This window comes from Monodon monoceros, unplaced genomic scaffold, assembly GCF_005190385.1.
Source record: "Monodon monoceros isolate NGI ecotype Baffin Bay Population unplaced genomic scaffold, NGI_Narwhal_1 Super_Scaffold_1, whole genome shotgun sequence".
NCBI classification, from domain to species: domain Eukaryota; kingdom Metazoa; phylum Chordata; class Mammalia; order Artiodactyla; family Monodontidae; genus Monodon; species Monodon monoceros.
The window spans coordinates 39,143,674-39,156,346 of record NW_021703765.1 but is presented as its reverse complement, the minus strand read 5'-3'; the positions used below and the strand labels follow the sequence as shown (position 1 = coordinate 39,156,346).

Below are 12,673 nucleotides of genomic sequence, written 5' to 3'. Positions count from 1 at the left end.
ACCAGATAATTTTCTCTTATTGATTTGTAATTTAAATCTTTGGGTTAGAGAATATCCTTTGTATATTATATATATTTATATGTATCACATCTACATAGATTTTAAAACCCCACAAGACAATGCTATAATTCTTGCTTTCAAGAGTCCTATACATTTTAAAGACTACAGAAGATGAAAAATAGCCTATTTATAATTTCTGTTGCTCTTCCTTTTAATCAAATAAAATAAAAATGGGCAAATTAATTAAATAAATTTTTCAAAAGATAGTTATGGTATAGATACTTGATTAGGTATTTGTAAAGCCATAAAAATAATTATCAAGACTACTGGGAAAATTTTAATAATAATTAAATGAAAAAAGCACAATTCAAAGTTATATTAAACTATTATTATAACCCTATAAAGTATGCTAAGTACCATATTTTAGAAAGCAATTTAATCAGAAGAGAGCAACCAGAACATCAAGGGAACTGGAAATAAGACAGAATGATTGCCTAGAAGGAAGATTTCTAAATGAGTCGGATAACAGACTCCATTTTGTTGCCTCCCTAGTACCCATTTTCCCCTTCCCATCTCAACAGCTCTCCAACATTCTTTTGGAGATCTCCTCAGTGTATATAAGTTGATTAGATATAGAGGCTCTGAACTCCACCAAAACTGACAAGAGATAATAGTATAAAAACTAAAATTACTTCACTCATACTGAGAAATACAACTTAAATATTCCCAACATTGGCAACAGTTTGACCAGTGCATTCTCTCTTTAGTCATGTGGGAACCCAAATAATCAAAAGGTAGCTTGTTAAATATGGGTTTAAAGAGGGCATAATAATCTCACATGACTATGTTAGGTTATTTGGCTCATCTGGATGGAAACATTTTCTTCCATAATAGGGATATACCTTCAGGAAGCACTAAGTTCTTCGTCATCATGACAGTATATTATTTTATCAGCACTGCCAGTATGTGTATCTTTAACTCATATGTCCATGGCTGACAAAACACCACTTATTATAACTTTCTATATTGGTGCATAATGGTCTTGTTATCCTTTGTGAAGTTATCCACTTAACATAGAAAAAGTTAAGTGAAGGACAGGAATAAAGACGCAGACATAGAGAATGGACTTAAGGACTTGGGGTGTGGAGGGGGAAGCTGGGGCAAAGTGATAGTAGCATTGACATATATACACTACCAAATGTAAAATAGATAGCTAGTGGGAAGCAGCTGCATAGCACAGGGAGATCACCTCGGTGCTTTGCGATGACCTAGAGGGGTGGGAGAGAGAGGGTGGGAGGGAGACGCAAGAGGGAAAAGATATGGGGATGTATGTATGCATACGGCTGATTCACTTTGTTGTACAACAGAAACTAACACAGTATTGTGAAGCAAAATTAAAAAATAAAATAAAATAGATAACTAAAAGTTAAAGTTGGAAGGCAGAGAAGATGATATATACACACTTCAATATCAAATTTTCATTTAATACATGCTAATATATAATTATTTGTTAAACTTATAAGACAAAGATCTCTTCTTTACGTATGGGTCTACTGATTGACATTCCAAGTGTATAAGCTCCCCAATAATGCATTGTCTATGACTTCTAGTTTCAGTTACTTTAAAGTAGAATGAGAAGTTAGTTATTACTTGTAAAGTAATTGAGGCTGTGCAGAAACCTAAGTTTTCTTCTTTTTTTCTCTATTTTTCCTAATTGTTTTTTAGCAATTAACATTTATTTTGAGCCTTTCTAAAGCACTGAATTTAAGTTCATGCACTCAATTCATCAGTTTATGAAATATTTAAATCACAATTATGATAATAATTGAAATTCACTAAAAATGATGTGGGAAAAACATAACCAGTAATATGCACACAACTCAATTTTATGTGCACAAGGTATAAGTAACTACAGGGTAGACTACTGTGAATGAATCTGTCCACACCCTGGGAAGAGAGAGTTTTGGTTAATTCACTAGTTAGTGAAGTTCTATTAAGAGATCTTTTATTATATTTTTAAGCAAAATGCCATCTAACCTTGATTTGAAAATCGCATCTAGCTAGGTCAATTAGTTAGAGCATGGTGTTATTATGACGAAGCTAGATATTAGATCCTCATATATGTCACTTAGCTTTGCCCCATGTTCCTAGATTAAACCCCTAAAGCCCTCTAGCCATCTGGCAACTGCAGTCATGTTCACCTATAAGTATCCTCTCTGTACCCCCTCACACTGGCATCCAACCAAAAGAAAAAGAATAATTTCAGAAATATTGGCCAACCTTATCTCAACGACTACTATCTTTATATATAATATAAGACCCAAATATTCAAATAATATTTTCTGAAAACATATTTTAACTTTTAAAAAGGAAGGAAAATAACTACTAATAACAAAAACACCCACTCTCTGCCTGTAAGACAAGTTATTCTTTCTTATTAGCAAAATGAAGTTTCCAACTTCCTGAACTTATATTCTGAATCTCCTTCTCAACCTTGCAGTTTTCTAACAGCTCTGTAACTGTGAGAATAACTAGCACAGATGAATACTTGATTAAAATTAGGAAGAGTGGAACATAAGAGACTATTGAATGAACCTCAAATAGAGAAAAAAGAAAAAAAATCAAAATAAAGGTTTTCTCTTCTCAACATAGAGAGGGGAAAATAATTTCCAGTTCCAGCTAATATCTTAACAGAAGAAGATATACCTATTAATATTATTTTCTATATTATATTCCCCAAATACTAGGCAGGTCTTCTTTATAAGGTATAATATTATAACAAAATAATAATTTAAAAATAAAATTATAGAATATTTATTTCTAATAAATGATAATGGATGCTATATTTTGTTATTTTTCTCTATATATTCAGGAATACTTAAACATAAATTAATATAATTATGTGAATAATAATGTCTTTTGATATGTGCACTCCTCTATCTCTATCCTCCCATGAAAAACCTAAAACTGTAAGCCACCTCATATTCTATTTAGGAGACAGAATGGAATATAATGGAATATATGATGGAAGATAATGAAATAAAAAGTTTTTAAGTAAACACGTTGAGAAAAATCAAAATAATATACATGTGTATATATATACATATGCATATATGTTATTAGGAATATATATATTCCTAATGTGATCATTAAATATTTCAAATGATCTGTTAGAAATTATATATTTCACTAAATTATGGACCATCTCATCAAAAACTATTAAAATGGCAACACATTAGGCATTAGGCAAGAACATCATTTAAATTATTCCCAGTTGTATCTTAAACCACAAATAATATTAGTCAAATATGCTTTTTAGAAAGTTGTTTTAACTGAGCAAATGCTTTTTGGAAATTTAGACCAAAAAATTATGTATTAGTTTTCTTTTGCTATATAACTGCAAATTGGTGGTTTAAAACTTCACAAACTTATTATCTCACAGTTTCTTTGTGTCCAAAATCCAGCACATTTTAACTGGGTCTTCTGCTCAGGTTCTCTTAAAGCTGAAATCAAGTGTCAGACAGCTGCATTCTTACTTGGAAGCCCAACTAGGGAAAGACCCACTTCCAAGCTTCCTTTGATTGTTGCCAGAATCCGTTCCTTGTGGTTGTAGGACTTAGGTCCCCATTGTTTTGCTAGCTGTTGGCAAAGCATGCTCTCAGCTCCTAGAGGTTGCTCTCAGCTCTTAACCACATGGCCCCCTCCATCTCAGCAACAGAGAACCTCCCTTACATTGAATCCATCTCAGACTTTGAAACTCTCTACTTCTTCTGCTATAAGCCAGGGAAAAAAGCTCTGCTTTTAAAAGGTTAATGTGATTAAGTCAGACCCACCTGAAAGAGCCCCCTTTCTTCAAGCTAACTGTGCCATACAACATAACATAATCATGGGAGTGACAGCTCATCATATCCACAGGTTCCACCCACACTCAAAGGGAAGGGAATTAAACAAGTATGAGGGTTATTTGGGAATTATCTTAGAATCCTGCCTACCACAGTACACAAAAATTGAAGAATCATAGGGAAGACGCTTAGTGGCAGAGACTGGCATGTGGATTTAAAATCACAGAAGTCTGACCAAGAAACAACTTGGAGTAAGATTTAGAATACTGCCTTAAAGTATAAAACTCCATATTCTAAGTAATATTTGAAACAGTAACTTTACTTTGAAAAGGTCTGTGCTTAAATAAGTATTCTGTATCGATCTCCCCTGGGTTTTTAGAAGGATTTCTCTGGGAAATCTTTGTAGTTGTGGATGTAGTAACAACTAAGAGGTCAAAAATTACTTCTCCTCAACTCCAAAAACAAAACAGTTTATTATAAGATGATTTGATCCATTTGCCTTTTAAATGCCTTTAAATCTATTTTTTCTTATATTTCACAAATCCTATTTTTAACATTTTATTGGAATTAACAAATTTGAAATTTTGTACAGCATGATTCAATTACACAACAATATCAAGCTATTGTATTATATTGAGTTACGGCTTGATAATTTGATTTCAATAATAATAAAATTGCCATCCATGGAAAAAAATTTTTTTAAGAATTTTTTTTTTGAAAGAGGTCAGCTTGGAGGACCTAGGATGGGGGAATGGAGAGAAGAGAAATTCATTTTTGAACTTGTTTAATTTTAGGTGCTTTGGAATATCTTGATGGAATCATGTAGTAGAAAACCCAAAACACAGATCTGAACCCCAGAAGACGTGCAGTAAGTCCCCAGAACAGAGACACAACTGAAGCCATGGACATGAGTATCATTACTCAGGAGAAAGAAAGAGTGAGAAAAGGAATTCAAGACATACCTTAGTGAAATTATTTAATTTCAAGGATGCCTGAGTAAACAATCCATAAAATCTGGAAAACAGGTTTGCCTTAGATTTTAACAGAGCTAACACACTATCTATAATGTCTGGTGGAAAGAGTGAAATGAAGAAATGACACCTAGCTAAGGTTGCTCTTTAGGTACAAAGACAAAGGACAAATATTTTCAATAGCATATAAACCTTAAAGAATAGAACAGAGGAACTCTTCTATAGGAAAAAAAAAAAAGATGATCAGGAATCACAGTTAATCAACTGAAGAATCAAAGAATTTAGAAGTAAAGAAAACCAGGTAAAAGAATGGATGATAAGCATTTAAGTACAGCAAAGGAAAATATCAACAATTGTAAGAAGCAAATTACGTACTATAACATAAATATAAAAAACCTTGAGAGTAAAAGCAATTAGATAATATAACTGATATAATACAATCAGATATATAACAATTATAATATAATCAATGTAATCAATTATACACAGGGAGGTAGTAATAAGGAGGTGAGAAGTGAAAATATATTTGTCTCTTACCTACCATTGGAGAAAGTCAATTATATGGTATAAAACTGAAGTCTGTAGTTAAAAAATAAATGTAATTCACTCTCAATGTTTTTCTTAATCTTTTCTATTAATTTTAGGAATAAATACCTCTGTGAAGAAGCCTTTATTAGCAATTTTTTGAATTTTGTGTATTTCTTTTTCTTTTGTTGTATTTTGGTAATATTATATTTTATTCTTCTTACTTAAATTAGCATATAATTATCATACTAGTTTCAGAAAATTACTTTTCCTGGTCCATATACAGTATCACTATCAATCAATATGTCTCATCTTCTTTTGGCATATATGTTTAGAGGGACATCTATAATCACGTTCAAAATTAGCTAATGGTGGTTATATCTGGGCAGGAGATTAGCATGAATTTTTAGCATTTTTTTCCTTTTCCCTTAGATTTTTGAAATAATGAGAATGTATCACTTTTAAGAAGACAAAGTCATTTTTATTTTCTAAAAATGGAGTAGGCAGAATATGTGAAAAACACATTAATACACACATATATATATGTATCTTGTATTTTAACTCTGTTACAGTGTGATTTTTACTTCAGAACACAAATTATAATTACATCATGGTGTTCTTGCTTTGTTAATACTTAGAACATCTTCTGTTTTTATAGTATTTACTATGTGCCAGGCATATGCTATATATGCTCTATGTTTAGGAAGTATGAATTATGATTATTAATTCTTATCCCAAACTAATTAGGCAAGTAATATTATGTAAATTTACAAAGAAGAAACTGTGTCTTTAGTTAAGAAACTTCCCCTAATTAACAGGTTCAATAAATGTCAAATCCAGGATTTAAATCTTGCTCTAAAATCTATACCCTGCCCACTATAACATGTTTCCTGCCATCCATGCCATCCATGTTATCTTGTTATCCCAGGACTATGAAAATAAACGTAACCTAAAACACATTAGATTCACTTTAATTTTCCCAGTTAGATATAGAAAGTCTTGGCAAGTACAACAGCTATTAGTGAAAGGTCTTTATGATCTTGACATGGAGATGGAAACTTTGGAAGTTCTGTTGCCACATCCCTGAATTTCCTTCCTCATCTTTGCTTTATCCTACGCAAAAAGTCTAGAGTTAAAATCTTGACAAGCAGAATCTCTGCTGGCTCAGGAGGTTTCTAGAGGGAATATATATGAGTGCCGAGTCTTGCCCCTCACCTCCACTATAGTTACTAGCAAGACAAGGAAGAACCAATGGAAAAGTCAAGGACTGGTATCTTCGGAAGTAAGTGTGGGATAGTCCTCATATACTAAGAGGGTCTGATTTCCTCCTAAAATTCAGGGGAGGGCTTCCCTGGTGGCGCAGTGGTTGAGAGTCCGCCTGCCGATGCAGGGCCCACGGGTTCGTGCCCCGGTCCGGGAGGATTCTGCGTGCCGTGGAGCGGCTGGGCCCGTGGGCCGTGGCCACTGAGCCTGCGCGTCTGGAGCCTGTGCTCCACAACGGGAGAGGCCACAACAGTGAGAGGCCCGTGTACCGCAAAAAAAAAAAAAAAAAAAAAAAAAATTCAGGGGGGTTATCTCTTAACCCTTAATGCCCCTTAATGCCCCTTAATCCTCACGGCCAACTGGCCTCTAGTAAAGGTACCCACATTCCCTGAGAGCCTTAAGGAGGCGCTGTGCTAGGGACTTGCCATGGATGACTTATCCCTCCCAACAAACCACAAGTAACCACTTAAGTCAGCTTATAAACCACAATGCTGAGAATCATACTTGGGATCTCTTTAACCCTCCCCCCACCAGAGACCTATGGTAGAGAGTGTCCCAAAACTTAAATGAAGAAAAAATATGCATTGGTCATCAATAGCAATTCCCACTAGTATGGAAGTATTAAGAGATAAGCAAAAAATTGCTCATATCTCAGTGACTACTATTATGATTTGTCTCTGTGTCAGAGTTACAAAGTATCATCATGTATAGCTGGCATGTCCCTCAGCTTTGTTTTCTATAATTTCTATAGCAAATTCCAGATCAAGGCCCAGTACATATGTTGTGTGCCTCAGGCATGGGGTTAGGCCAAGTGGAAATGTATACAGACTCCTTATGTACTATTTCCTTCACTCTGACGTGGTATAAAAATTAACAAAAAACCATAGAGAACTAAAAAAACAGTAACTGGTTATGAACCAGTCTATGAATATTCATTCTAATCACTGTACAATAATCAATTAGTAGTATACACAGCAAGAAAATATGAAATTTGAGGCTACAGATTGCAGAACTGAATAAATCATCATTTTTAAATGACATAACTAGATATAATGCATTTTCTTTTCTGGATGAATGATTCATTTATGTTTCCTAGTGGAATAAATAAAGGGGAAAAATACACATGAATGGTAAAAAAAAAATTAAGCCAAAGTGTCTGTTCCTACAAATACAGGTCAAGAAAAGCATTGCTCACATTATTTGATTTTACAGTTTGGATATTCATTACCTTGTTTTCTTAAGACTGAAAAAAAAAAGAAAAAAGAAATGTGAGTTTACTGAATTTCCTAATGTTTTATACAATGCAGTCGACTTTTTAAAAAATACACGTTAGGGGCTTCCCTGGTGGCGCAGTGGTTGGGAGTCCGCCTGCTGATGCAGGGGACGCGGGTTCATGCCCCGTCCAGGAAGATCCCACATTCCGCGGAGCGGCTGGGCCCGTGAGCCATGGCCGCTGAGCCTGCGCTCCGGAGCCTGTGCTCCGCAACGGGAGAGGCCACAGCAGTGCGAGGCCCGTGTACCGCAAAAAACAAACAAACAAAAAAAAAACACGTTAACACATTAACAATATTACTAACGAAAAGTTGTAATGAAATTTCTGGTTCTTTTCTAAGTTTACCTTTCCTAATATCAAGTGGTAGAATGTGCTCTGGTGCTTTACATTTTAAATGTGATGTTTCAACTAATGTTGCCAGAAACAAAATGTCAATGAGGATGCAAAGCTTCTAAAAACAAACTAAACTAGAACTATCAAAGACATAAAATAGAGTAACCATAGTAATGCTAATTTTAAACGGTCACTGATTAAACATTTTTTTCCTAATCAATGTCAGGCATTTGCTATATCTTTTTCGGAACTGTTTTTAAGTTATTCATAATTTCATACTTCTAAATTTCTCACACCCTTAATGAAGGAACATAAAAATAATAGTGGTAGCGTGGAAAAGAACTTAGATGCAATGCTCTGCAAACCTTACATATGTGTGTGTGTACGCGTGCACGTGCACACACACATTCCCACTCCAGACCTAAAATGGCTGAGTTGCAGGATACTGTTGCTTGGTGACCAAACAGTATCTCCTCAGCCACACAGTAATCTAAACAGTGACAGATACGTCTCCTCAGTTTTAGGCATGTCCAGGACAAATATTAAAGGGCATGTTTATCTTCTCCAATATTCCACATTTTTAAGTCAGTTGTCACTTGCTTGATTTTATCATCAGTTATATCTAGGCTTCGGGGGGAAAGTATTTGCAAACCTACATATGTTATTTTGGAAAAACAAGAGGTAGAACCAAGCTTCTTTCAGACTGAAAGATAGTCCTGTTTCAGTTAAGTCTGTGTGGTGTCTGCTCTCTTCTAGTCCGACCTCCCAGTTGCTATCAGTCTCCCTTTCTTTCATCAAACACAAGAAGTTAATTAGCCCCAGCCTGTCCTCTCCCCTTCTCTCTTTCCCTTTTTACAGTGGTAATGATGTCTAATTACCGGCAACAGTGGGTTACTGAAACACCAGGCGCAAATCTCTCTCAATGACAGCAAAGCCAGCCATGAACCTTCAAGCCTCAAAAAGCTAGCATGATTCTTAGTCTACTTGAAAATACCATTCAAATACAGTACTTTCTTTCAACTGATATATGTCTTTGAATGAAAAGAAAAAGATATTCTTTGTCTTTCTGGTGACTGCACTCCTGTTATCATAAAGAAAAAACATATTTTTAAGGAAAAATATTTTGAGATGTGGGGAAACACATGATAAAAGGGGATCTTTATTTTTTAACTCATTGAAATGATGATTGGCTGCCTCTCAGAGAAGGAGGAGCCTATAATTCTATGTCAGGAGCAGCATAAAAATTTCATAAACAGCAATAGGAGAGTTCATGAATTAAAAACATCTGCAACATTTCCAAACGGGTCTGAATGAAGATCGGAGCTCTTAAATACTACACGGGAAACCATTATCCAAGAACATCACCTGAAGGGTTACATTTTCTCCCCTAACTATATGGAATCCTTACTGAAAAGAGACACACGTGTTACTTTATTATTAACCCTGGAGTTGTTACTCTATATTAGATGTCTTAGCAGCAATTCTTTAACAACTCTGCATTAATTTTTCAATGAAAATATGGTATCTGAGCATGTGAATGCTGGTTTGAATTACTGGCATCCATGTTTATCTTAGCGCCTCTACAACCATTACAGAATTTATGTTAGAATTTTGAATTAATGTTTTAAAAAGGCACACCTGTTTATACATACAGTGGATGTAACCAAATCCATGCAAGTATAAACTCACTGGTGCAATACACAAGTGAAGCTGTCTGACACGTAAACAGAGGTGCCTAAGCGTAACATAAAAAATGAAAAGCAAACTCCCAAGCTAGCAATTTAAAAAGAAAAGACATAGAATTATTAAATAATATTCAGGTAAATATATCTTAAATGATTATTATATTCATCAATTAGCCCCGTATTGCCCAAAGGAAAATATATTCACATGCTGTGCATTCTAATTTACTTTGTCTAACAGTAAGTTATTTTTTAAAATCAGGTTCTTCATGTTACTCCCAATGCAAATGAATCAAAGCACTTCATTCTCTGTGACAGACTTCTGGCTCATCCAGGTGTAAATAAATCTCAGTTCATCCGTGCTCATTACTTAGTAAAGCAATCTCACCATTGTCTTTAGCAATGCCACATGTTAAAAGAGAAGGCTGCATTTATAGATCGACCTTCTAGAAACCTTCCAACAATGGTACATGTTTTTAAAAAACATCAGAACTTTTATGTGTGTTTCCATTTCACCTTTATTTCCATGTCCCATTTTCCATATAAATTTCGAGAGAAATATACTCCCTTCAAACAACTACCCCTAATTAATCTCAAGAAACCATAAACTGCTTTCCAAACATAAAAGAGTCCTCCAAATAATCCTTTGAAAAACCTTTCATGCACATATTTCCAATTGAATATACCTCCATTTGATAGAGAAGAATAGCTTTCAAGGCATCTCGTTTCTAGCATCCTCCAGGAATACTGCACGAGAAACAGTGGCCAGTAAGGAAGGGAGGAAAAGGAGCAAATGCTCAAGAAACCCGAAAGCGAGGCAAAAATGTACAGGATGCCAGATACCCTCCCCCACCCCTACTCCAGACGAGTACCCACCTAGCGTGATGAAGAAAGAGGTCTTACGGATCTGATCTGCAATCCTACTTGTAGCCCACAATTCCCATCTCCTTAAAAAGGAAATTAACGCTGCCGCCGCTCCCCAGCCTCACAGGCTTCTGCCTAGTAGGCTGAGGTATACTGAGCTCTCAATGCCAGCGCCTGGGCTTAGAGCTTTGTGGCCATGAGACTAGAGCCATCCCAGAATAAGGAACAAATACGTACACCACTTGATTGCGCCCAAACCCATCTCGCTTTGTTGTTCATCATGTAGCTGCGGCTTTATTTGTGAAAGGGGGAAGTGAGGAAGGGAATGGGGGAAATAGGAGGAGGAATCTCCAGGACCTTATCTACAATCTAAATAGTCGTGGTAAGATCTCCGGGAGTGATAAAGGCGATCGGACAGCCCGGTGTCTCCCAATAGCGGCTGTCTAACAATAAAACCTGATAGTGTCCGGGGGAAAACCCCACATCCACGACCAGCACCACGTTTGGGCTTTGTGCCAATAAGGAGACACTGTAGACTATCGATCAGAATCGTCTATTATCAGAGCGTGCGTCTGGGGTTCCAGCGTGGCCTTTATGAGCGGTGGCGAAGGCGGGACACGCGCCAGGCGCCCAGCGAAGGACGTGGGACAATGGCCCAGCCCGAGGACGCGGGACGCCGCCCGACCAGGGGATGGAAGCTCCAGTAGCGGGTCCGGGAGCCCGGAGGCCAGGAGGGCTGCGCGCTCTGAAGGTGCGCTGCCGCTTTAAAATAAAGGACCACAAAGACTCCACGTTGGGGGAAACGCGCCTGGCTCACGCGACTGGGGACGACTTGGGGAGGGGGCTGAGAAGGGTAGGGGCAAACGAGCCAACGGTGGCTCACGGCTCCCCCTTTCTCCCCCCCCCCCCCCCCCCCCCCCCCCCCCCCCCCCCCCCCCCGCCCCCCCCCCAAGCGCCGGGCTGCTCGGGCAGACGAATAACAGAGGAAGGCGAGTCACTCACCGTGGTCTTGACCGGCACGTAGAGCACTTGCTTTGCGCCGCCGCCCCCGCGGACCTCGTCCGGCTGGCCCAGCTGGAAACCCTTCGATTTGACCCAGAATTTAAATTTGGCGTTGTCCGTGGAGCTCGACTCGCAGCCGTTGAGGAGCTGGACGATCCGCTCGTATTTTTTACGGGTCACCGTCTTGGTCTTGCCTGAGTCCCCGTAAGTCCTGAGGCACCAGTCCTGGAACTGGCGGTACATGTCGCGCTCACTCTCCATGTTCCCTGCTCCCGGCCGCCGGCCGGATGCTCCCAGCGCACTTCGCACCTGTTCACCCCGGGCTCATGAAAAATGCAGCTCCCGCCACGATGTAGGGACGCGAGGTCCCGGCCGCCGCCAGAGCCTGCCTCGGGTGGAAGGGGGGGGAATGGGGAGAGGGGAGGAGGGTCGGTTGGGCACCAGCGATCAATGCCCTGTGCTACCAAGTCTCTGGTTCGTTCGTAATTGCGACGGATGTCTTGGACGCTTTTCTCGTCTTCTTAGTGACGGGTCTCTTTAATACTGTAGGAGTAGGACCATCCTAACAGCATCTGGCCCGGAGGAGCTAGGTTTTGAATAATTGAAATCCCATTCCTTGGTTTATCAAAAACCCACTATTGACTTGGGGTGGTCCCTCGACGCCTCGCCCGGGGCTGTGTCCGGGGCAGGCAGGTGGAGCGCAGCGCCGCCTCCCCGCGCGAGCCCCAGAAGCTTCCCCAGCCTCCGGCCCCACGGTCCAGGAGCGAGGGCTGCGCCTCTCTCAAAAGCAGCTGCCCGGCCGAGCGCCTGAGAGCGCGCTCCAGGGTCCTGTTCCGCTTCGGCCTTTCCCTGCGTGGGGCGTTCAGGGACTAGAAAGAAAGTTCTTACCTGTCATGTTGTTAAACCTATCAAATCCTG

At 38.5% G+C, this 12,673-nt stretch overlaps 1 protein-coding gene across 10 annotated transcripts in view; it reads right to left on the bottom strand.

Moving 5' to 3' along the window:
- NOL4 (nucleolar protein 4) overlaps positions 1–12,318 on the bottom strand; it is a 395,149-nt gene extending 382,831 nt beyond the window's left edge. For 6 of the 10 annotated variants that reach the window (XM_029226147.1, XM_029226153.1, XM_029226084.1 and 3 more), the window contains exon 1: positions 11,756–12,318. Coding sequence is in view for 4 of the 10 variants with exons in the window: in XM_029226084.1 (XP_029081917.1) it covers positions 11,756–12,016 (261 nt within the window). In the remaining 6 variants the exon portion in view is untranslated. Of the gene's footprint in view, positions 1–10,765; positions 11,209–11,755 lie in introns of those variants that run through there. The other 4 variants (XM_029226123.1, XM_029226139.1, XM_029226105.1 and 1 more) reach the window with 1 other exon arrangement.
- Between the last annotated feature and the right edge of the window lie 355 nt (positions 12,319–12,673).